Below are 27,522 nucleotides of genomic sequence, written 5' to 3'. Positions count from 1 at the left end.
CTTGTCGGGTCACCGATTACTAAAAGGCCACTATTTGTAGAACACTGAACAAGGTGGTGCTGAGTTAGCTTTGAAGATATTCTGGTCTTGAAAGCAAATCAACTCACCATCTACCATGTGAAGCAGAAGAGCAGAAAGAGTTCATCAGTATCTGGAAGGGAACAACATTTCCCCCTTCTCTAATTTTCTCTGCCTTAAGAGAAACGAAATTCTATAGATTCTTAATAAAATGTGGCTTCTCATTATAATGGTTAAAACATGATTTTCAAAATATACCTACATCGAGCAGAAAAACTTATAGTGAAGGTAGTTTATATCATGGGCGTTCATCCCATTCTTCTGATGTCAGCAATATTAAAGTTTTCTGCTCTATTGAAATTGAGCAGCTGCTACATAAAAGCAGATCTCTCTAAAATACAAATAGCTCACAAATGTGAAATCACCAAAGCAACAAATGATACCAAGTGAGATTTGGGAGGAAGCAGTAAGTTATAAGCTTCACTCTTTCAATAGCTTTATGGATTCTAATGACTGACAAGTATTAAGTATCTTAAGCAGTCTCAATTTTGTCCCCATAGGCTTATTCGTGCAGCACACACAGGATGCAGATATTGATGGCATACTGTAAGAGAATTTTACTATTAGAGGTACAGTGAGGGACTAAACACAGTGTCATTTTGACCATTCTGGGGACTGAATAAAGTACTATTATAGGATACGGGGCAAGAACATAACTGGGTACTATTTCTCTGAATAACCTTATAAAAGCCCAATTTACCCTAATTTTTAACACAATGACAATTAAAATTAGACAATCTTTGGGTGTCTTTCCCCTCTATATTCACTCAATGTTTATTTCCTGTTAAATACTAGAAACATTAGAAAATATCAGAAAAATGTGTATTTTATCTGATATCCCATCCGATACTCAGTTTTAATCTTCTCTTCTAGTCTTTGCTTATATGTATACAGCTATGTAAAAGTTGTACGTGATATACAATTTTTTTCTTTTTCATGTATTGTGTATTCACCATGTATTTATTCATTATATAGTTTTTATTATAAGCTCTAATTATTTACTGCACCCTCTTATCTATTTTGATACTTGAGTGTCTCCATCTTTTTGTTTGCTAATTTAAATTTGAAATTCAAATACTTTTTTCCTTTCTTTATATTATTTCCTCAGACTCATTCCTTAGGTTAAAGAGTACAGTTTCCTGGCTCTTGGTATACATTCCAAATTGCTATCCAAAAGGATTTTGCTAGTTTTCCCTGACAGCAGTAATGTGAGTGTGTCCCTTTTACTATGACTTTGCCAGCAATGAATATTGCCAATTATTTTCCGGTGCTAATTTAATTAGGTATAAAATAGTATTTTATGAGTTTGTACTACTTTAATTGCCAATGATGTAGAATATTTTCTTTACATTTGTTTAATACAAGCACTTTGTATGAATTGTCAAATTTATCCTTTGTCCATTTATCTAACACTGTCTTGTAGTTCTCATAAACTTGAAGGCGCTTCCTCTCTATTTATTTGAAAATACAAAGAGAATATTTTTTAAAAAGCCTTTTAATTTTATTATTTTTTTAACCATATATTTTTGTAGTTCCCTGTCATTTCCTTTGTAATTTCTTCTACTTCCTCCTCTATCCTCTAAGAGTGATCCGTAGTTGACTTTTTAAAAGTTTAACCTTTATATCCATCGGGAGTTTATTTTGTATATGGTATGAGGACTGACACAAGTTAATTTTTTTCCATATTGTTATTTAATGATTCTAACACAATTTGTTAAATAACCCTTTTTATATTATTTTATAATGTTTACATTGTAATTTACTATATTTTTAATAAATAATGCCTATTATTTAGTATTTTTATAAAATGAGAAATAAATGAATTATTAAAATACAAATGATAAATACATTTGACACTTAAATAGCAAAGTTTGTGGATATTATAATAAGGAATGGCTTATGCCTGGGTTATTCAGTTAAGTCTTAATTATCCGTGGAAAAACAAAGGGGATAGCACTGGTAATTCAAGAACACAGAATAAAATAAAGTAATATTTCAACCATCTTCGTATCAATATTTTTACTAGACTGATTACCAGAAGTAAAGTTGATATAAGTGATTTAGTCCTCTTGTCCTGTCCCAATGTCCCTGTCAATATCTAGTAGGGAGTCAAGCAACAGGAAAATGGCAGGAGAAAAAATGCACCTTAGCAATAGGATGAGAAAAATTGGGGGCCTACATCATTGATGAGCGAGCCCACTAACCTGGTAAGAATAGAAATTGGCTGTACTCCCTCCAGGGTTAGTCCCAAACTTTCTGCTGCTTTTACGTTTGTCCCATTGGTACTCTTCCCCAGCTTTTATCTTCTCTCTGATTCATCACTATGACTACTATCTTAATTCCAACATCCACCATGATCCCTAAGACTGAGAAAAAGCCACACTCCCACCTACTTTAATGCATAAATTCTCCTTTGTTTATTCAGACACGTCTATGACAATATTTGCTTTGAGGCTGAGAACTATATGGAAATAAAAAATTTCAATTACATATAGTACTATCTTACTTGCACTTCATTACCAACATACTAAATGGAAGATGAAGATATCATTAAAAATTTTTTAAATCTAGGGAAATTTCCACCTAACTACCAAAATGCAGGGACATATCTCTTATATGTGCTATCCTTAGGTTGTCTGTAATCCAGGATTAGAGATTAGCTCCCTGATCCCAGAGCTGACAAGGAAAAACCTACAGTTTCTGCCTAGCAAATCTCTTTTACAGCCCACAGTAGGATATCTTGTCATCTGTTGAAGAGTTAGGCAGCTGCTGTGCCCTTGTAAACTTCGCTGCACAGGACTGTTTCTTATTTATTTCTGAAATAAGCCTTTCTGAAAGTCACATAATCAATTGGAAGAAAAAATAAATGCAAGTTTATAGAACAATAAGAAAAAATTAAAGGATCCTTTTCATAAACAAAGAATGTGTCTGTTATACCTTTTATGAGTCTGAACCTCAACGTTGCATTTGGATCCTGAGACCTCCAAATTACCACCAAAATAATTATGAGACTGGACAAGTTAAGATCCTAAAAACCAAACGTAGTTTATCACATAAGCAGATATTTGCAGGTTTTGTGCAGAGGAGAGGAGAGGGGACTTTTAAAAAATAATAAATTAAGGGTGGTTATTTCTGAATTGTGGGATGACCTGTCATTTTTATTTTCCTCATTGTGCTTATCTTTATTCCCAATTTAAAAAATAGTAATACTGTTTTACGTATGAGTCCCCAACATTTGTGTCACAAGAAATGGTCTTTTAATTTCCTTGAAACCTTAAGATCATGGAGGGGGAAAAGGGGCAGAATGTGCATAATATGGGAGTACGAATGAAAGACAGAGAGAGACAGACAGACAAATTCCAGGACTGACGAAGAATGTCTGCATGGGGCAGGAATGGATGCTGTGGTTGACAAATCCAGAAAAGTATGTCCAGAATTGACAGATTTACTAGTAAATCCCAAAATCCTTATGGGAGAGGGGTACAGAGGAAGAAGTTGGTATTGGTTTAGGAGAAAGTATTTCATAAATAGGAAAAGTAGAATGCATGAAAGAAGTGGTTAATGGTGAGTAATGTTGACTTGTTGTTGTGGAAAAACTGTCAACAGTTGACTAAAAGAGATGAATATGTTTTTAAGGGAGGGCCAGAGAGTCCAACATTCAGTTATAAAATAAATAGAACAGTCTTATTTCTGGGCCATATTTTTCCTTTCCAAAATTTCTTAATGAGAGAACTTATAACAACAGACTCATTTACAGAAGGCTACAAAGATATGTATCAAAAGCCTTAAAAGCAACAAACCCTTTGAACACAACCATTCCTCTTCTAGGAATTTATCCTAAGAAGTAATCAAAGATACAAGCAGAAATTAAGTAATAGATAGATGCCCATTGCAATATGGCTTATAATCACTAAAAATAGCAAACAAATTGTCAAGCAATAGAGGATTGCTTAAATATTGGCATGTTCACACAATTTAATATTATGTAGTCATTAAAAATGATGCTAAGAAGTATATTTCATGATATGGGAAATGTTCACAATATGAAGGGAAAAACAGTACAACTCTATTATTTTAAGGCACACATACACACACAAATAGACTAACATAATACATACCAAAAATATTAACGATGGTTATTTTCAGGAGAATGGGGATCACAGATTATTTTAACTTTTTTGGAGGGGGAATTTACCTGTATATTCCAAATTTTTTACATATACTACTTTTATTATCAGGGGAAAAAATCTACTTTAAAGAACACAAATGAGGTTATAAAGATCACTAGGGCCATGTGTTCTCTTTACTTCAAAATGCTTGAACTGGAATATATAAATATACATGCTACTCAATGATGGGAGTTAAAAATTTACCTTTTAAAAATTTGTGGGATCTAGAAATAATAAAGCTTCCTAAGAATGGCTAGATAGTTTGTCTTTCCTCAAAATGTGAGCCTTCTGTGCCTTGACTGTGAGAAAAAAATTCCTTTTACTATAGCTTAAGGCCAGCCTGCAGTCTTCAGCGGCCACCCCATGTAGCTTCTCTCTGGGTTGAATTAGTCCAGTGGCCATCAGACTTTTTGATTGTATGAACTTTCAATTAAAAAAATGTAAACATGTAAACATTATGTGATTTATTTACAAAGTATATATCTGCACGACTTTATTAAAATACCAAAAATATATGAAAACATGAATAAAAACAGAAATTTGAAATGACGCAATAAAAAGAACAGGCACTCTAACATTTTCTTTCTCATAAAATAATGGATTGTCTTATGTGTACTCTACTCTGCATACCACTGAACTACACAACCACAAGATGGGCTTCAACTGAAAAAGACCAACCACGTATAAACCTGTTCCATTCAGATGTCTATGGGAAATTGATAGGAGGTATTCATCTAGCACTAGTTCTTTAATTTGTCCACAGGTCAAAGGTTACTCAGTTAATGAGGGTGGTGTGCTTACACAGGAAGTATCTCCCAGGTCCCTATTCTAGCTTACCTTGCTGCTGTAATTTGTAATCAGTGGAATATGCCTTCCCAATGATATTCCACACAGGCCTTAAGCATCCAAATAGTCCTTCAAGAAATCCGCCACTGCCACTGCCGCTGCCGCTGCCGCTGCCGCTGCCCGACCGGCTGAACTGAATCTTGATGTCTTCAGTTCCACTCATGCTCTCTCGATCCACAGTGCTGCTGTTCCCCTGAGACACGGCCATCTCTGATTCATCTTGTTCCCTTAGCTGAAGGACGCTGTTCTCAAACTGGTCCCTGGAATCCTCGCTTACGCTCGTCAACACTGTTGTGGTGATGGGGCTGTTCATGCCCTCTGTTAGCTCTGTTTGCATGCCCCCCTTTTCCTGCTGGTCCTTAAGGAGCTTGGGTGAAGGGTGGCTCCCCGTGGGTGTAAGTTCATCTTGTAGTCCATTGAAGGTTTTGTTCTCACTCAAGGGTAAGTGTGGGGAAGAGTTGCAGCTCAGGTACTCCTGAGGGTCGGCCATCGTGCCATGAGTGAGCCCACGGCCCTGAGATGACACTCAGAGGATTATCTGAATAGAGTTCTGACGTAGGAGAGGGCTCCAAAACCTGGGGAAACAGGAGGAGGACATGAGATCACCCTTTCTTTAGCTATCCACACTACTACACTTCTGTTTATAATAAAAACATTGATACAATGGGGACTAAACGGTGGTGTATAGCTGCATGATGGAATACTGTGCAGCAATTAAAAACCATGTTGTAGAAGGGTCTTTACTCACATGAGAAAATGTTCATGACATGTTAGAACAATATATACCAGTTAGAACAATATATACACAATAAACTTTTTAATTTTTTTACATAAAAGAATACACAAACATATATACAAGAAAAAAGACTGGAAGGATTTATCTAAAGAATTAACAATAGTTAATGATTGATGGTTAGATTTGGGAGGGGTTTATATTGTGTTTTTCAAGATATTCCAAGCATTCTGCATTAACATGTTGCTATACACTGAATGTCTGTGTCCCCATCACCACGCTCCAAATTCATATGTTGAAACCTAATCCCCATTTTGATGGTATTTGGAGATGGGGCCTTTGGAAGGTGATCAGGGCATGAGGGTCAAGCCCTCATGAATGGGATTAGTGCCCTTACAAAAGAGACCCCACAGAGCTCCCTTGCCTCTTCTGCCAAGTGAGGACACAGTGAGAACATGGCTGTCTATGAACCAGGAAGTAGGCCCTAACCAGATAGCAAATCTGCCAGCACCTTGATTTTGGATGTCCCAGCCTCCAGAACAGTGAGAAGTAAATGTTTATTGTTTGAGCCATCTAGTCTATGGTATTTTTATTATAGCAGCCTGAACAGACTAAGACATACAGATATTGTGTTTATAATCAGAAATAAAAAATTCATTTCCCTTCCCAAGGGGAAATTAAGTGTCCTGATAAATATATTGTTATTAGAAACTACATCCTTTGTTATTAAAAGTCACTGCTCATCTTTTCTCGTTGCTTTAGTGTCTTATCCACGGGCACATTGCATTACTTTCTAAGGCATTCATTAATTCATGTAGATAAATGTCTTATGTATGTGACAGGAGAAATTCCTAAGATATAACATTTATTTTTACTGTACTGCATCAAATCTGGGGCAACATAACTAAGCCCCAGCTCTTTAAACTTGTTCATTTCTCTGATCTGTCCATTAGCACCAATTTCTTAGGGTCACCATACTTCTGAAAATAAAGACATGGAATTAATTATTTTAGATTGGCCAGATCATGCAATGTCAATCTTAGATTTATTCAATGTAGGTCTCATCAGAAACTTATCTTTTTTTGCACATCCCTATATAATAGTCCTTTTTTCCCCCCCACATTGTATTAACATCTAGAATCCGTTAGAGGCCAGGGTATAAAGATGATCTTGCTTTGCAGAGGGGGCAAAAGACAGACTAACAAAGACTGACAGTACAATGCTTACAATGAATCAACCCAGTGCTCTGAGAGCACAGAAGAGGGAGGGATAGTTTCAGGGATAACTGCCTAAAGGTGGTAACTATTGATCAGTTTGAAGTAAGTGTAGAAATTCATCAGGCAGGCAGGAAAGGGGCGAGTGAAAAAAGAGGGAGAGGGTAGTGTAGGTGTGGGGAAAGTATGGATGAGGCCATGGAGAGATGAAAGACTATGGAACAGATGAGAAATCTAAGTGGCTAGAATGTAGGTTATATGTGTGTGTGTATAGAGAAAGGTAAGAATGGGGATTAAGTTGGGGGCTAGATTGTAAGAAACTTTGTATGCTAGGCTAAGAGGTTTGGATTTTATCCTGAGGTGACAAGGAGCCATAGTATCCTATATTGGGGGTTATGGATAAAATAAACCATACTTCTTTTATTAATTTCTTATCTTTATTACTGAGACACAAATTTTAAGCTTTCTGTTTTTTCATTTCCATATCCTATGAATAGTTTGTGTGAGTGAACCAAGGAAAATAATTTATCCTTTGAACTTTCATTCATTCATTTAAACATTTATTGAGCTCCTATTACATACTATTCAATGTGTTAAGCATTAATGAGTGGTACATAGGTTCCTACCCTTTAGGAATTTAAAATATAGAGGGAAAGCCCAATAGATCATAACAGCCATATAGTTAGATATGGCACACAGACATGTACAGGATGCTGTGGAACTGGAGAAAATAAACATGAAATATGTCTAGAGGGGTCACAGAGGAAATTTTGTTTAGGTTGGGAGATGAACCAGGGATTACTAGGAAAGTGAAACGAGGCCTTCCAGGCAATATTGAGGAGCAGCAGGAGATAACCCTTACAAAGGTGGGCAAAGGTCAGTGTATATGGTGGTGTATGATAAGCTAAAGCTTTTGGATTTTATCCTCAAGACAACAGAGAGCCATTAAGGAATTCTAAGTAAAGGAGTGATTTGGTCAGATTTGTAATTTAAAATCACATCTGTAGAAGTAGAGGTTGGAATGAAGGGGAAAGACTGAAGGTCAAGATGTCAGTTAGGAGGAAGAGTCCAAGTAAGAAATGATGAGGGCCCGAATCAAGCAGTAGAAATGGCAATGAAGGGGGGGGCAGATTTAAAAAGTACAACTGGTAAGATCTAGTGATCGATTAGACATAGGGCTGGGTAAGGAAATGCGAAAGGAGGGGAATAACTGCCAGATAGTCTTCGTGGGATAATGGATAAAGGGGCAATGGTGTTAACAGAGATATGAAATATCGGAAGAAAAGATTTGAAAAGAAGGTAATTAGCTCAGTTATAGACTTAGAGGGTTTGAGTCCTACTGTGGATGTCATGCACTGAACCAGGCTTTTATTTTGTTATCTGATTTTCAAAAGGCACTTTGTTGAGAGTATCATACTAAGTGAAATAAGTCAGACAGAAGAGGACAAGAACCGTATGATTTCACTCATATGTGGGATATAAAACAGAAAGCAACAAATGAACTAACAAATAAAAGCAAACTTATAGATACGGACAACAGAAAGGTGGTTACCAGAGGAAAGCGGGTTGGAGGAGGACAAAGAGGGTAAAGGGGATCAGATGAATGGTAACAGAAGGAAACTAGACTTTGCATGGTGAACACACAATTGAGTATACAGATGTCGTATTAGAATGTTGTACACCTGAAATTTATATAATGTTATTAACCAATGTTACCCCAATAAATATAGTTGATAAGTAAATAAATAATAAAGAGACACTTTGTAGAAAGGGATTTGAAGAGAGGTAAAGATAGGTGGTCCTTTAGCACACAGGGGCTGAAGTATCAAAATAATACAAGGGTGACCTCAAGTGAAATTAAAAATGTACTTATTGAAGAAATGCTAGGAGCAGTGCCATGCAATAGGCTAGGTTCTCTGGATACAGGACATTATTGCTGCCATTACTACTTTTAATGACAATTATGACAAAGAGCTTTACTGTTTATAGAGCGCTGTTTAGATAATCAGTGATGTGCTGGTGAACCAGCTCTCCAGAAAAAATAACAACAAAAAACCCAACAATCCAATTTGTAGTGTTTGCCAATTTCCCTGGTATAAATATTCCCACCACGGCAGATTTCAAGTTAATAACAGTTTAACAATCTGCGTGCAAAGTTACTAAATATTTAACAATGGGCTCTTACAAATTGGTGTATAAGCCAGCTCTAGCACTAGTAATCCCTGTAAGAGTGTCCTCCTTTCATAGAGAAGTAAGAAACTTTTCTAAGGTCATATATGGAGTAAGTGGTAGAGCAGGTATTAAAATCTAGCTCAAAATTCAGATCCCCAAATTCCCTTGCATTTTTTACAACACGATGGCCCCTTTTATGATAACCCCTCACTTTCTTGGAGTGTTTCAGAGGTTAAAACATGCTGCTGCCTATGATCTTGATCTAAAAATTTCAGGCCCTATGTAAGGAAGCCAGAGCATGGACTCATCTGCCCTATTTTTCACAGAAGGACACTAAAGCCTGGAGAGAGATCTATGCTAAAGGCCACAGAGCCAGCTTGAATACCAGCTTATTTTTCCTTATCCCCAAACTCTGTTCTGCACCATGCAGTTTCTGTAAGACACAATTCCTGACTTTCAAAGCTTACAAACTACTTAAGGGAATCACCTCCTGACTGCCCCGTCCCGTAACAAATGTACCATATTCTGTTATATAAAGCTGTGAGAAACAACCAAAACACACACACACACACACACACACACACACACACACACACACACACAAAACAAAACAAAGAAAAAACAGTAATGGGGGCTGGAGGAGTTAACTCGGGTTGAATAACAGAGGTAGGACTTGCGATGAAGCTTTGAAAGGACAATGTATTTGAAACTGACAGAGGAAAGGAAGCCAGGAGGAAAAAGAGCATCATCAGAGGGAGGGAAGCAGAACTGACCAGGGCATGTAACTTAAATTCTAGGGTATGGAGAAATGTAGGGGCTGGGAAGATGCCTGGGAATATAAGGATGGGAAAAAGAAGGAAGGAAGGCAGGAAGGAAAGGGAAAAGAAAGGTCAGGAAGGGAAAGGAAGGGGAGGGAAGGGAAGAAGGAAGGAAGGAAGGGCTGGAGCCCTTTGTTACAGCAATAGCCATTGGCTGAGTGAACCTCCACTTCCCTCACCCCATCCTCTCCACTCTGTTCCCTTTGTGATCATCTCTACACTTTGACATTACTGATCCCCTCACATTGCTTTCTTGCTGACCCCCTGCCCCAACCTTGAGCTGTCACTTGCCTTTGGCTTTGCCAACCTTGCTCTGCCTGATCTCTTTCACGACTGCTGACTTCAGACTATCTGACCTGGCCACTGCCTCAGCAGTTCCTTCCGGTCTGCCTTTGCCTTTGGGACTTGTGGTTATCCTATACAGCACAGCGTGTCCTTTATGCGATTGGCTCACATCAGACTTGAGGATAACGCAAATACCCAAATGTGTATGTGAATTTCAGCCAAACACCTATTTGTGTAATTTGTTCTTTGAGTCAAACTACAGGACTTTATGTTAAATTCCTGGTAAATTTCCATTCTGTCCACTTTTATCCTGAGTTTCTCCCTGATGACATCATATTGGAATGAGTTCATCACGAAAAGTTAGAAAAACGTGTGTTTGTTTTGTAATCTCTTCCCATGTCTAAAAGGTTAAGGGTGCCCATGGAGTGGACCTGTTCCCCTGTGGGCACCGAGGATGAGTCTAAGCATGGTCATCACATTTAGTTTGATATTTAAGAGATCAGGGAACAACATGACCTTCAAAGAATATAGTCCAAGCTACTTGTTTTACATATAAGAATCAAATCTCAGATAGATTGCTGACTTGCTCAATACAACTCAATAATGGCAGAGCTGGGATGAGTCCTCCTTCCTCATCCTATGCTCTTCCCCTAGTCTGGTTGTTTATGTAGACAAAGAGCGACGGATAGCCATGATATAACTCCTGATGACAAAAACAATAGTAAGTCGTCATTATTCTAGACTCCCGAAAGCTCCTCCCAAGGAAGCACAGGCACCCACTCAGAGGGGTGACCCTGCCCTGTCAACAGACCAGTGAAAGGCGACCCAGCTACTGGTGATTCAGCACTGCTCTGGGAGTGGGCAAAGCCGAGGGAAACCTCAAGGTGTGTATAAAGGCGTGTGGTCAAAGAGGCTGTCCTCTGCTCACCAGGAATACCGAGTGCAATCTCAACCAACAAAGGCAGAGAAATGGAGAGACTCAAGAACAAAGAGAAAGAAATCACCACCATGACTATATTCAAACATGATCAGAGCTGATTCTACATTTAAGAAGAGTGTCGGAGGATAACAATATCTAAATTTTACCTGTGTTTGTATGTACACCCACCAATTGCCACGGCACAGTGAAGACGCTGGTGAGTGGAAACCGAAGGAACACAAACAGCCACTATCCCTGCCTCTGTCTTTGCCCTCTCAGTCCTCTCTCCCTGTCCAGCTCTGGCTCAGGTACCCGCGTGGGAACTGACTGTTTGGATCTTTTATTCCATGAAAAGCCAAAGCGAGTATTGATTGGAAGGGGGCAGAAAGGAAATGAGGCAAGATTTTTAAACACTGGAAGTCAAATGGAAAAAGATAAGGAAGAGTAGGGGGTACAGGGGCAAGGTTGGCACGTCACCCTTATCGCTAGGCAGGTGAAGTGATGCTGCTGCTACCCTCGCAAGGGCTCCTGAACCTGCCAGGATTGCAAAGAAGTGCTTCCCTGATTGCCCTCCAGGCACACTTCCTTTGCCCCGTGAATTTCTCAGCCCCGAGAGGAAGTGGTTTGTGCAAAATTAGTAGGCCAGGGTTGGAGACAGCAGCAGCTGTGCATTTGCTGGGCACTGCCAAATTCTGGAAATTACCTTGGCTTTGTGCCAAAATGGATCCAGCACAGAGAAAAAGAGGAATAGAAGAGGCAATGTAGCCAAATGACCCTCGAATCTTGTGTTTATTTTATAATATGATTTCCCCCATGTTGCTAATAGAGGATAATTTTATGATAGATCATATTTTGGGTCTTATACTATACATATGAGTAAATCAAAGTTTCTGGAAAATTTTGCCCCACAGATAAAGTTTTCAGTATGACTAAAATTGAATAAAAATTTAACTTAAGCATTACTGCTTATGTTTCTTAATTGATGTTGAGCTCTTACCAAGCTGTCTTCTCTTTATTTTGTACTTTCTTGACTTAAAATAAACACAACACTGCCATCCTAACCTTCTGGGCATTTCTCTAAAATTCATATGGTAATAATTAGAGCATAAGAAAGATTTCTGATACTTTAAAACTGGGGCTGAGTTACTTGTTCATAGTAATAACATAAAATGATCTTCCCGGGACCGAGGTCTGTCGCCTAGATCTTGATTTGAATTTTGAAAAAATTAGATAGCTTTTACTAATGGAATTAAAATGATAAGTATGTGATTTAAAATCACATCAAGAGAGTAGCCTACAATCCTGTTTTTACCCCTAACTTGCTCTCATACCTGAGGACCATGTACAGAAACTCCTATTTGAAAGGACAATAATTAACTCACATCAACCAAATTCTCCAACCTACCTCATCCCATCTTTTTTATAACATTTCATTCAACAATTCAAAAATACTGATTCAGGGCCTACCATATACCTATATTTTTTGTTAAGATTATGAATGTTTAATAATATTGAAGTACGCTGGAGCCAGAAAAAAATACAAATTACAAAAAGGCAAATCCTCCATGTTGACGGATTACCTTCTACATACTAGTACCTATAAGTACAATCATGATTAAAGTTAAAATAAGTCTATAATGTTGGTTTTAAAATGAATAAAGATGCTTCTTTTTCAGAGTTGTAGATTATAAACTTATCAAGAAATAGAAACTTCTGAGGCTTCAAGAATACCTTAAGTCAGGGGCTAAACATATCTCTCGACCAAAGTAATGATTTCTCTATAACCTCCATAAATCTATGATAAATAATATATGCTACTATTAGTGTTAATATTCCAGAACAGAATCAACACTTCCTGAGCTAACTCTGACTTTGCCATATGAAGAAAATCAATAACTAAACAAATTCACTTAAAATGTCTTTAAAAATAAGATAAAGACATATATAACTTTAAATATACAAATATTAAGAAATATAAAAAATTATACAAACATTACAAGAAAAGAGAAAATAGGTTTAAAAGATCAATAGTGGTTATTCCTGTTGTTCTTTTAAATTTTCTCTATTTTCCTAAATTTCTATTAGCATGCATTACTTGTTAATCCAAAGTTTTCAATTCAAATCTTCATTGCTTTAAACACATAGACAAACGAGCCAACTTTCCTATATTTGCATATGTGACAAATGGTATGAAATGTTAAGGACATTGTCAGGAAACCTAATTGTCAGTGTATGCTGAGGTTTGCAAACTGGCTTAAGAAGAATAATTATAAATTCAAAATGAAAAGCAAAATGAATAAAAAACAGATGACAATGAGGAAACAAAACTTGATGACTCCATTTTGTTTTTACCTTTTCTATTAGTAAGAATCATATTCAAGCAGGAAAAGGTAGTATAATTGTGCCTAACAGAAATGGAGCTCAAGACAGATGAAGAGACAAGGGCATATGTAAGTGTTGATTATTTCCAAGTTCTAAAGTCCAGCTGTATTACATGCTAAGGCACTAAAACACTTGTATTTAGGAGCACAAAAACAACCTTTGGTAAAGAATTATCTTTAGGAACTGTGAGCAAGACACTTATTCATGGAAAAGGAATAGATATAGAAATACCTTAACTTAAAAAAAGAAAAGAGGGGGCGGCCGGATGGCTCAGTTGGTTAGAGCATGAGCTCTTAACAACAGGGTTGCTGGTTCAATTCCCACGTGGGCCAGTGAGCTGCGCCCTCCACAACTAGACTGAAGGATAATGACTTGAAACTGCTGGGCCCTGGAGAAACACACTGTTCCCCAATATTCCCCAATTAAAAAAAAAAAAGTCCAAACTATGTCTACTTCAGTACCTTTTACCTTTGCTTTCCTACACCTGAGAACTGATCTTCTCAAGGCTTGCTCCTTCACATCAGCACCTCAGAAAGGGCTTCTCTGACCCTGTAAGCTCCCCTCTTTAAAAAAGAGAAGAAAAGAAAGAAAAGAAAAGAGAGGACTATAGAATACATAGAACTATGAACTTGAGCTGGTCCCTGATACAAGCATCAAGTATACAGTAAGCACTCAATAAATACTATTCTCTTTTCTTCTTTTCCTTTCCTGTTATTTTGTACTTTTCCCCTCTCTTTTTCGAAATCTATGACTCTCCTTAAGACAAACAGTTTAGGAGAACAATCAAAATTACTTAAAAATAATTATTTTAAATTAAAATTATTTTTAACAAATTGGGCTACAAGACAAATTTTAATACTGTTTCCCAATAAATCAATTCAGAACCTTCTATGCACTTCATCATATAGAGCGCAATATTGTGAGGGGCTAAGAGGGAAAGCACTAGAGGAAGAGAGACCTAGATTCAAATATTAATCATAACTTGACCTTATTCTCTCTCAAATTCATTATCTATAATAAGTGAAAACAACAGAATTCACCTCATTGAATAGATTAGATGGTTACATGAGACAATGAATATATAACACACTTACCTAGTACACAGTGAATCTTTAATATTTGTTAGCTACCTAAATATTTAACTAGAAAAACTAGAATAAAAAGATATATGTCAATATGCTCAATATGTATGTGAAATCAAGTGGTCCTAAAGTATGGCTATTTCCATTTTATAATGAAAAGACCATTTATTTCCAAGGGGTTAAGTAGAACAGCTTAGCCCAGAAATAAGCAATGGGCTAGCCTAGAATTTGACATCACTATATATTGGCCCTAAGCCCTGAGACCACTCTGATCTCTTTTGTAGTTTCTATGTTGTTTGCAAAAAAAAATTTTTTTTAATTGTTTTTTGGATATAATTTGGAGAATTATAGATGTTGAGAGATTAATAATCCCCTAACTTGGAAACAGTACAAGTAGCACAAGTTATAACATCAGTAATCTCATGTAGAGAATAAAAACATATTTAATAATTATTTCTAATAAATATCACAATGTTAACATATAACCACATTTGTTTACTACGTCATATCTATTTTCCTTTGTAGACTAAGTATGTTTCTAAAGAAAACAAATAAGCAAAATACAATTAGAGATTAATTCACATTGGAAATACACTAGGGATTAAACTGAAGGAAACTTTTTATGCTGTATATAATCATTTTTCTGAATTAAGATTTTTCTGAAGTCTGCGTGAACACTGCCTATGTGACAGCAGGAAGAGGCGCTATCACAACAGTTGTTGTGGGACCCTATGTCAGCCCAGGCCCAGGCAAAAAACAGATGGTACACTCAAATGAGGCAAATGAAGAGAGTTTAATAAGAGACTACTTACAAAGGCAGGGGCAGGAAAAGGCACAAGGACGCTATTCCCTAAAGCTAGTAATAGCCAGGAGGCTATCAACTGGGCAGGGAAAAAATGACTACCAGAACCTGGAGAGCATAGCTGTAGAAGGAGGTCATCCAACAAGAGCTGGAATTTTCCACGAAGCTGCAGATCCTACAGACTGTTCTAAGCGTATCCAACATGTACTTATTAGCAAGCAAGGAGCTGGCAAGTGTCCTTCTGCCATCCTTGCATTGCTTTTTCAAGTCTTGCTTAGGAATGATAGAATCAGAAGTTGTTAGAATTAGAGGGAGCAATGAGCGGGTCATGACTTCTATTTTTCAAGAGACATAACTCACTCTCATTAGTTTGTAAATTTACTAGGAGTAGAATCCAAGTATCATCTATCTCTGTACCTTGTCCCTCTTCTTTTCCTTCCTTCCTATCTAGACTCAGTACCTAGTACAGGACCTGATATAACATGATACAATTTTTACTTTTTGGATGGGAGAATTTTACATGCACACACACACACACACACAGAGCAGTGTGATAAACAATATATTAACGACAATAGCTAATATTTACTAAGATTATTGCCACTCACCAATCTAAACACTTTTCCTATATTAACTTCCCTAATCCTCATATCAATTCTTTGAGAAAGGTACTATTATTACCCCTGATAATAACTGATAAAAAATTGGGGCACAGAGAGTTTAAAAATCCGACCTATAGCTACTAAGTGGTAAAGACAGGAGTTGAACCCAGTTGCACTCCGGTTCCAGAGCCTGAGCCTTGAACTTAAGTTCTATACTTAGGATGAAAGGTGAAAATTCCTAGCAACAAATAAAGGCAAGTGGAGAATACTAAAATATGTCCACTTTCTATAGGGTTTACTTCATTCTGTTTTAACATTGAACCCCTATACTTGCATATTCCAATATGGTAGCTTCTAGTTATATGTGGCTATACTGTCCAATATGGCAGCTTCTAGTCATAAGTGGCCATTTAACTTAAAATTAATTAAAATTAAATAAGAATTCAGTTCCTCAGTTGCATTAGTCCGTTTCAAGTGCTCAAAGGTGCATGTGGCTAGTGGCAACCATATTGGACAATGTGAAATAGAACCTTTCCATCATCACAGAAAGTTCTATTGGACAGCAGTGCTCTACATGCTTTATTCATATTAATAGACTTTTTTTCGTTTTTTTGTGAGGATTAGTAAAACTGTGGTTTCCCTCCGTATGTGGTGATTTGCTAAATGCATAGAACTCCATTACCTCCTTTAAAATAACAGGTTTACTACCACATTTTAGTAATCCCTATAGACGAAGTGATTTAAGTACAGCTCATTCTAATGATGGTTTGTCAGGACCAAATTAAAGCAGAGATTTTTTTTTAAAAAAAGGATTTTCCAAGGGACCATAGCCAGGTATCTAAAATCATCAGAAGAATCAAAGGAATAATTTTCAAATACCTAAGTAGCTTCAACAGTCATTTGTGGAGAATTTTAAAATTGCAATTGGATTACTGCTATTTTTAAAAATTACCCTTCCTTGAAGTTCTTAATCACAGTCCTAGTGTAAGTGAAAGGCAGAAAATTAAGGAATGGCTAATGGAGGGAAGAGTGAACAGGACCAGAAGTTTCTACCAAATCACCAATAGCTCTTGTAACTTCTCAGAGAAGACTGTATTACAGATAACCAGGATAAAAACTCCAGGAGGATCAAGGAACTCTAGACTCTGGATCCAATGTCCAATTTTAATAGTGATGTAATTAAAACCATATTAGAGAAAGATCCTATTGCTTTAGACTTTTACATTTCTCCTTACCATTTTTTTTTTGTTCACAAAGGCAGTCCTGAGTTTTAATTTTTTAAGGTAATGATTTAGTCAAGATAATACCCTAGAAAATGTCTGACAGAACATTTTGAGCTTTACCAAGAATAGAAATTTGAAATTGGCAAAGATCAATCATTTTTCACCTATCTCATGTCACTGTTTTGGATGTGTATTTGACTTTGTGCTAGAGAGTAATCCAAACCCAATATTTAATTATTCATTGGTATAGTTTCCATTTCTACTCCCAATATATAGCTTAAGTTTGCAGAGGATCCTTGATGAGTCCCATCTGTCCAGGATGAGGATGACAAGGAAAAACATCAATTACTATTAAATATTTATTCAAAGTGTTAAAAAATAATAAATTTATAAGACAGTTCTAATGGAAAGAATAATAAACGCAGAATAACAAACAATTTGTGACAGAAAACAGTATGCAGTGCCTAAATACAAACATTAATATTACAGAGGATGCAATTTAAAGACGTATTTAGGTGCCTCCCTTCAGAAATTATAATTTGAACTCATGACAACACACATTTTCAATACACATGTTCCTAAAATGTTGCATATAAATCACATTTTAAAAAAAGTTACCATTTAAAAACTCCCAATAGAAGTTACTAGTATTTAAAGCAACACTGACAAATCTGTTTGCAAAGTAGAAAATCCTTTTGAAATACTAATGTTTTTTTTAATTATTGTACTTATTTAGTTAATTTGAATTTTCTCCCATCTCAGTGTCGGTATCAAACCACTAATCAACTCATTAACCATCACTTCTCATAGCTGTTAGTAAATCTGCTTGAGTAGTTACTATTTAATCACTAACATCTCATATTGTAGATGATCTCTACAACACATACATTTCTCTCACTAGAAGAGAAGCTTGCTGAGTGTAGGGACCATCTTATTATTGTTTTTTCCAATACCTAACATGGAACCTAACATTAACAGAAATCCTATGAATCAATGAACTGAGGTAAAAAAAACCAAAAACAAAAAAACAACAATAAAAAACCACACCAAAATCCCCCACCTTTTTAAAATTTTTAAATAATACTTTTAAAAGCTTATTCCAAAACACTTTCAAGTTTTATCTACCTGACAAAGTCCAGGATTCCAGAATTTGTACATAATGATTTTATAAATACCAACCTTTGTTCTTCAACACTGATGGGTCTTAAAAGTTCCAGGCTACATTCCTAAGGCAGGACACACACACACCTGAATCATTTCAGCTGTCCTTGTCTGATCCACCTCCAACTTTACTTGATCTTTCTTTACTCTTACAACCCAGAATTATGCTCTAATGTTACTGCCCCCTGCTGAGGGGATACTTTTTTTTATTTCATTGCTAGATCCCTTCTGACGATGCCCAACACGTTAGTGAGTTGACCATACTCAGCACACTGAGCAAATTTCATCAGTGAATAACCTACAATTACCTACCATTACAACAAGGTTCCTCACAGGACTGTAATGAACCAGATCCTAATGAAGCTCATAATAAAATAAATAGTTGTTTTCCCCATGTTGATTATATTATGCTTATGATATGTTGTAATAGGAAAGGATATGGGATTTCAAGTCAGAAAGATCTTATGTATTTGAACCCTAGCTCTGCCACTTATAAGCTATGAAATCTTCAACAAGGTACATAAATACTTCATTTGTACACTGGAGATAATATAAAGCTCCCTGTTGGGATTGTTGTAGATTCAAATCAAACTAACAAGCATTTCATTGAGTGCTTACTATAAACAAGACCCACACATCTTCAAATGGTTTTTCTCTGTTATTTTGGCCCTGGAGATAAGTTTAATTGCAAAATTGGAAGATTTCACTCTGTGCTCACATTTTCTGATTTTTTCTCTAAAATTGTTAAATAAAATTTCTAACTAATAAATGTGGCAGATGGAACACAAACATTTTATCTCTGGTTCCTCCCTCCCAGCTCCAAATTCCACTGAGATGAAAGCAAGACAAATTAAAAAAAAAAGATATGATATTATGATATTCAACAACATGGATGAATCTCAAAAGCACAATGCTAAGAGAAAAAAGTAAAACACAAAAGGCTACATACTGTATGATTCCAGTTATATGAAATCCATTTATACCCAGAGGGTAATGGGGGCGGGGGTGGGGGGTGGGAGATGAGGGTAAGGGGGATCGAATATATGGTGATGGAAGGAGAACTGACTCTGGGTGATGAACACACAATGGGATTTATAGATGATGTAATACAGAATTGTACACCTGAAATCTATGTAATTTTACTAACAATTGTCACCCCAATAAATTTAATAAAATAAAATTTAAAAAAAAAATCCATTTATAGAAAAGACAAAATCACAAGGACAGAAAATAGAACAATGGTTAACAGGGGCAGGGTGGTGGGAGAGGGGACCAACCTGAGCTTTTATTTCCCTTAATTCCAATACTGAGATCTGCAAATGGCATTCTGAAGGCAGTCCCCTAGATGACCTGAGCAGTGGCAGAATGGCCAGAACACACCGATAGCTTTTTAACAGCCTCCTTCAAAACTATCAGTGTTCCAAGGACACTAACACTTTTCCTAGGATGCCCTTGATAAAGACAAAGTCCATTCAGTTGTGTAAGTTGTGGTAAACTTCGTTAAAACGTAATCACCTTGCTTTATAGCTAAAACTTTCCATTTATGTTCCCTTTAGAACTAATTTTGCATTTAGAATCCTTGAGTTATCGAGACAGAGATACCTCTACGTGTGTCTAAATGAAAGTTACTAAACACAAGTCTAGAGAATAAAATAAGGTAAGAGTTTAGCATAGTCAAGGTTACATGTCCTTAGACACTAAAAGCCATCCCTAGTGTTTCCCATCCCAGAATCAGTGCTGAGTTCAATGTTGAGGTGAAGAGTCCAGTGGCAGAAAATGGTTAAGGAAGAAAATATCAGTTATATTCTGAGTGTTCACAGACAGACACATAATCAGCTCACAAACCCTTTCTCTCACTTACTGAGGCAAATCAAAGTGTCCTTCTCATAAAATCTTTAGTGTTTATATTCTCCACTTATGATTTTCTTTCCTTTTCAGGCATACTTTTAATACTACTTTTTACCTTTATTTTACTGGATACAAATTTTGTAGGACTATACCCCACATCTGTCCTGGGATGATCCTACCCCTCTATAATTTCCAACTTTCATTTGAAGGACTTTTCCACAGAGTCCTGTTTTACTTGCCCAGCATAAAAACAAGTAGATTCATTAGCAAGCATGGGTTTTGCAATTGGGCATCCATTCAACCTCATCAGACTGACATGAATTGAGCACCAAAATTTAAAATATGAAAATAAATCATTAAATACCTATGAGGAATCACAAAGTCCTTGTACCTAGTCTACTAAATGGCCTTCTTCTCATAATCACTGAAATGACAATAAGGTTAATGGTACCAGTAACTTAGAAATTAACCCACTTACAATACCTTGGACAACCCAGGTTTTAGAATCAGTGGCATTTTCCTTTAGACTACATATACCTAATCCCATGGGACAAAATTAAAGGCATGATTGGCTGTGGTCACAGAGAAGCTCAAAGAAGAGTCTGATTATTTCTAAACCCCAGGAGATTCAAATTCTGATTCTGGTTTATTCTCTGTATTACTCACATCGCCTAGGTAGAATCAAAAGGAAGGCTACAATTTCACAATAGCTAGGATTTAGTTTCAGAGTCAAAGTGGTAGAATAAACATGTACTTAGCATATTTCTAATAGGGCTGCCATGTTACTGGCTATATTTCAAACCTTTTCTTGACATGGCATTATAATTTAATTAAAGGAAGGTGCTACAAAAAGAAAAGTTGAGAACTAAATTGCTGGCCAGGGATGGCTAAACTGAGAGTCAAGTGGTACCTTAGGCTTCCTGTTTTTCTGACTTCAAACTATTTTAGGTAAGTTTTCCTGACTACTCTGGGGCATTTCCAGTCTTTTTTAACTTTTCTGCTACTGGACTCTCACTGCTCTTTCACGCAGGGCCACTACCTTATACAATTCTAGGGGGCTTCATTCCCAGTGACAGCCCTGCGTTTTTATTTTATTTCTCTCTTCCACTAATACTTCTTGAAGTCAAATGATTTCCAACAGGATCAACTGACATCAACTGGTTGTTTCATTTTAGGGAATCACAACCAAGTGCTTTAAACACACGAGATAATACTATAAAGGAACTAGAGTAGTCCTTCCAATTCACTCACTGCGATGGTCTGATGTTTGTATCCCCAAAATTCATATGCTAAAATCCTAACCCCCAAAGGCGATAGTATTAGTAGGTGGGGCCTTTGAGAGGTACTTTGGTCATGCGGATGGAGTCCTCACAAAGGGAATTAGTGTCCTTATACAACAGGCTCCAGCGAGATCCCTTGTCCTTCTGCTACGTGAGAACACAATGAGAAGCCTGCAACCCAGAAGACGGCCTCATCCAACCCTGCTGGCACCCTCATCTCAGACTTTCAGCCTCCAGAACTGTGAGCAATAAATTGCTGTTGTTTATAAGCTACCCAGTCTGTGGTATTTTGTTCTCTTAGCCCAAGCAGACTAAGACACTCACTCAGTAAACGTGCCCTGATCATGTGCCAGACATTTTGTTACGATGCTAGGGATGATGGAATAGAGATAGTTTAGACATCTTATCCTTGAGGAGTGTACAACCCAGTGGTCAGACAGTCAAGGAAACAACTAATTACAATGCAAAGCAGAATGAAGTTAAGTCTTCAAGAGCTGTACAAGCCGTGGCACAACAGAGATTGCAGTAACTAACTCTCATTGAGACTATCACGGGAAAATGTCATAGAGGAAGAGGAAGAGATCAACGAAGTGGGACCTTGAAGGAAGAGTAAGAATCATACTAGCGGAGAAAGGGCGACGGATGGAGGAGGCAAGGGTGCCATTTTTGTCAGACAGAATTTCATAAAGAAAAGAATGGAGGGCAAGAAAATAAATGGCATTTTCCAGAAATAGCAAGCCATCTCGAATAGCTAGACCATCAGGTGCATGGAGGGCAGTACAAGTACAGCTCTAACTATAGGTGGTGTCACACCATGAAAGGTTTTGAATGCTAGGCTGCAAGTCTTTTTCTCTGATCAGAAGAATTTGGCTCCATAAAAACCATGACTCATTACGTATGCAATGTCCAGAAAACTTTTGTTCAAGACCACAGTAACTGGAATGAGCAAAACATGCAGTTTCTGACATTATGCTATTACATTAAATAACATATATACGAGTATCCCTTATTAGCAAGATAACATTGTTTTGGGCATAAAATCGAGGCAGAGTTTCCTTTGAGTCATGAATTGGTACAAACATATTCTTCAGAGCCAATTCTAGAAATCTAACAGTAGCCAAGAAGGAATACACACGCTGGCCTTTGAGCAAAACGCAGCATGTTACGGGAAGTGTTCACCATACAGAGGTACATTGCTAGTGAGAACAGCATCGAAGGACAATTTTATATGTTGCCAGTAGGACTGGCTACAAAATTTGCAAGACTAGTCCAAAATGAAAATGTGGACCCTTTGTTCAAAAACTATTCAGAATTTCAAGAGAGAGTCAGCAGAGCATACAAACAAGCACAGGACTCCGTGTAGCTTCACGCCACACCTATGAAGCTGGCCTGATTGCCAAGTCTAACTTTTAATGATAACCCACTTAGTGTCTACAGCCTGGGAAGTGTAAAGCAGTTCTCACATTCACGTGCACATTTTCGCCACCAACGTACCCCCTAGAATTTATCCCGCCCCCACCAATGTGCTTTCTCTCTGCCTTCATGGACAGTGGTAAGTAACCATGAGAGCCCTTCTTGGAGACGTGCTAAGTCCTTCACCTGTTCTTACAATGCCATTCTTCTGCTCCTTGAAAATTCAGCCTCTCCCTCCTTAATCTTTTGTGTTTAAAATCTCTCCTCTTTATAAAGTCTTCACTAATAGGAGGTAAGGTAATAAGTTCTCAACCTCATCCAGTATTTAATCTTAAATGGATGCATTATTTCGGCTGCTATTTATGCAGAGGGTAAGTATAGCTGTTACTGCTGCTCCGAGTATTGATGCTGGTGGCTAAGTGCCTGGGTACTGTGCTGGGTATTATACAGACCTGAAAACTGATCAGTGGATGACCCATTGCTATCTGATTTCCTTGTTCTTTATATTTTAATCCTATTCCTCAGCCTATTAAATACTTTCCCCAAAAGAAAAGCAAAGAAAGCAGGGAAAAAGAAAACACCACTCAGGTCCGACAATTTTGTTACTTGTTAATAGGGTTGGTAAAAACAAAAAACAAAAACAAAAACAAAAACCTGTTAATGACTTTTAAAAAAAGATTTAAAATAATTACTTAATTACAGCTCCTATATGATCTGTGCATTTCATTTATTCTCCCTGACCTTCAATAGATAGATTGACCATTAGGCTTACCTGTATTAGTAAGTTGGCTATCTTAGGCAATAAAATCATAGACAGAAGACACCATACCTTTTAGAATTGTATCATTAGTACAACATACACATAGACTTAATTGTCAAATAGAAAAAAATTGAAACAGATCACTCACTGTAGCTGTGAATTCTACTCAGCCAGTTGGTAGGGATAGTATGCTAAGCCTTGTGCTTCATGCTATACTAAAAAGGTACAAGGTTTCATATTATTAGCCTACGATTATTATTGCTGAAGAACTTCAGACAAGACCCTCATGTGGCTCTGAACCTGTATTTGGTTCGGAGTGCTGTCTAGGTGGGGTTAATTTGTTTAGATTTCACCAATTTCAGAACAGCAGCAGGTCTAAAGTCAGACACTCTCAAATGATCCAAAGTAAATGCTTTGGATTAGATTACTCCTATTTGCCTTAGCTGGATAGGAAGGAATTAATTCAATCTACTAACAATTTCCAAAGATCTGTATATGTAGCTGAAGTTTGGCACCCGTCTTTTCTTCATTTTGCCTTTTTGTTTTTGACTTGAGAAGACTATACACCGCTATCCTGTGAATATGAGAAGGAGGGCGGTTTTTCTTTCTACATGAAGAAGCTATATCTAATAGAACTTCAGGACATTTTGCCTCCTGAGCCACAGCTTAACAGCATTAGCAAAAGCAGTTCAGCCAGAGGGGAATTGAACAGCAGCTGAGTCAGTCTAATAATTTACACTGGGGAAAGCCCATGGAATTCAGAGGCACGTCGCCCAGCTGGAGAGACAAATCTAATCTCTGCTAATGATGTTCCTCCCTCTTTCCTATCAGGGCTGGGCTTTTTACACATGCGCACTTAATTATATATGCACACTTGGCGTCCAGTGAAGCCAAACAACACAGCACCCAGGATTAAATTACACAGTAAGACTTCTAGGCGTCATCTGGCCTCTACATCCTGTCTAATAAATGCTGTCCAGCATTCACATTATGGAGCTGTCAAAGATCTTAAGAGTTCAGAAACACAGCTACATACTAAAAACCAAAACTGATCATATAAAGGTTTTATTTGAGACTGAATATTATGAGCTCAGTTTCTTAACTTGATTTCAATAAACACACACATATCAGGAGACACACATGGACTTTGTCCTAAAAATGATTTGAGGTTGTTGACAAAAATGCACACAGTACAATAGATAAATAGGGGAAGGGAAAATAAGAATAAAATGCCACCACACCTCCCCCCAAAACCCAAGGTAAAAGCCAGTAAGCAAAAATAATTTGTACGCTAACAACAGTTAAAGATGGTTCGCAAATTTGGACCAGAACTTTCTGCAGATCAAATTAAAGAGAACGACACAGTTAATTATTCAAGTAAGATAAAAACATACCCATTCTCCAGGAGAAGCAGATATTACTTGTGCTAAAGCCTGAGGGGACTTTCTCCCACTAATCCGCACCAAATTATAAGATAGCCTCAACAATACCCTCGCAGCAAATACAGTAGCATCTTTCCCAGGAGAGTTTTTAGAGTACCTCTCTATACAGGGTAAGATTCCCAATCTTCCAGAAAAGTAATACTTACAGTAAAAGAGTCCATGTAAACAGTTCTTTGAAAGTCTGGTTTAATCCAAAGGGGCATGGACTACGTCTTCTTCAGGAAATCTCCCCTGACCAGTATTTATCACACTTGAGCTTTCAAAAGTATTGAATAGCTAAGAATTATAGGTTCCATTGGCAAGAACCTGACATGCAAATATTCTGGGGTTTCCTATAAGAGGTAGTTCAGTAAACTTTAACAATCAACCAAGGAGAAGAAAGAGCCAACACCCTCTTCACTAATCTGACCAGAATTTGTGCCTCAAAACCTAATTTCCACATAGAGGTGGGCCAAGAAAATAAGCCTGACAACGTGGTTATTTATTTTTCATTTTAATGTGTAATATTCTTCACATTCTGATGAAACTTAACTTCTCCCATTGTTTTTACAAGTATTTTTATACAGAGTTCTTCGCAAATAGCATCAGTGATTTTAAAAAGAGGGAAGCAATTTAATGGTTAATACCTCTGCTGCTTTACTGAAGTAAATAGGGAGTGGGGGGGTAGTTAGTCGCCATCTGGGCTGTAAATTATAATCCTGCTACATGGTAATGGATGGAGGGCTGATCCATGAAGCTCCCCTAGGAGAATCCATCTATCAGTGCTGCCCAGCCATCCATAGGACCCCTCCTATGCCCTGAAGAACAGGGCAGCTCTGAGTTCAGACCAGGGTCTCGGCTCCAGCAGAAGGATACAGGGCTGTCAGATGTTCAGAACAAACTCTCGGGCTCCTCCCGCACCCTCCTTTCTGCAAACCTCATACCAAATTTCTGAATTCAGGAAATTTTAAGGAAAATGCTTACACTTTAAATATTGGCAATTAAATGGGAATTTAGGATTTGAGAAGCTCTGGGGGAAAAAAAAAAGCCTTGAAGTGGGAGAGAACAATAGGTTCAGTGCTGCTTCATCTGTTTTTAGTGTTTTGAAAAGTAAAAGGTGACATTATTTACCATAGAATAAAAACCGAGGAGTTAACCTAGCAAGAAGGTATGTGATTCTGCAGGCATATGCTTGTCTAAACTTGCGCAGCCCCAGGCGGGCCCTACTGGCTGGTTGTCCTCTGCCTCTTACTGCAAGCTAAGGGCTTAGCTGCTTTGGACTATTTCTACCAAATATGATCATTATGCAGAATGCATAAGCAGGTAAAAATAAAGACAAGCAGTGCAGAGAATCGAATTTATAAAAATCATCAGAAAATTACGAGTTGAAAACCAAACTTACAGTTAGGATACTTTTTGAGGTCTTCCATTAAGCCTTAAAGGGCACCTGACATAGTTCTTAGAAAGAGAACACATGTTAGAAGTGCTAAAACAACTGTTTTGTTTTTTGGTATGCTGCTTAAAGCTTAGACCTGACACATCTTTTAAGATAGTCAAGGGCTTTTATAGACATTCTCACATCCGTTCTCACGACAGCCATCTGAGAAAGGCACTCATCGGATTTGCTACCAAAATCACAAAACTACATCTAAAAACTCCCATTTCTGTGAGGAAGGTGGTCACTGATCAGATATTTTCTTTTTAGCTCACTCTCCGATTCAACAAATGCTTCATTAATCACCTGGGGTACTGGCTCCACGTGAAGCAAAAAGGAGGATGCAAAGAAGAACAAGTGGATCCCTGTTCTGGAGGAGCTCACAAACTATTAGAGGAGAAACGTACAAATAAGTGATCACTGTGTAGTGTGAGAAGCTCTCCATGGGACATGGGAACACTTTTTTGAAGTATAAAGAAGGGGAAATTGCTGCCCAGGATGAATAAATAGGGAAGGGGTGTAAGGGGTATCAGTCAGAGGAAGACCCTGCACAAATACAGAGGTGTGAAGGAAGCCATGTGGTTATTTGGGGAGAAGGAAACACGTCAGCAGGGCTGACAGGAGATGATCAGAGATGAAAAAGATAGGGCTGCAAAGGCAGATCAGAGGATTTTCTTTTTCTCCTACGGGCAGAGAAGTATGGCGAGGTGAAGGGAAGTGACGTGATTAGATTTGAAAGATGATTCTGTTTAAGGGTAAAAGATGGATGGATGGAGGATGGGGAAAAGCTAGTATAGAGAGAATGGAAAGAATCAGAGATATTTAGAAGACAGAATTGACAGGATATAGTGGCTGATTGAATGTGATGGTGACAGAGTT

General features: G+C 37.4%; 1 protein-coding gene across 5 annotated transcripts in view; it reads right to left on the bottom strand.

Moving 5' to 3' along the window:
* The window catches only part of MAP3K13 (mitogen-activated protein kinase kinase kinase 13), a 143,257-nt gene that overhangs the window by 37,615 nt on the left and 78,120 nt on the right, over positions 1-27,522 (bottom strand). For all 5 annotated transcript variants that reach the window (XM_019735851.2, XM_019735855.2, XM_019735852.2 and 2 more), the window contains one exon: positions 5,085-5,668. In XM_019735851.2, coding sequence (XP_019591410.2) covers positions 5,085-5,583 — 499 coding nt within the window. In that variant the 5' untranslated portion in view covers positions 5,584-5,668. The remainder of the gene's footprint in view (positions 1-5,084; positions 5,669-27,522) is intronic.

Source organism: Rhinolophus sinicus, linkage group LG01 (genome assembly GCF_036562045.2).
Source record: "Rhinolophus sinicus isolate RSC01 linkage group LG01, ASM3656204v1, whole genome shotgun sequence".
NCBI classification, from domain to species: domain Eukaryota; kingdom Metazoa; phylum Chordata; class Mammalia; order Chiroptera; family Rhinolophidae; genus Rhinolophus; species Rhinolophus sinicus.
This window is presented reverse-complemented; position numbering and strand designations above follow the sequence as displayed.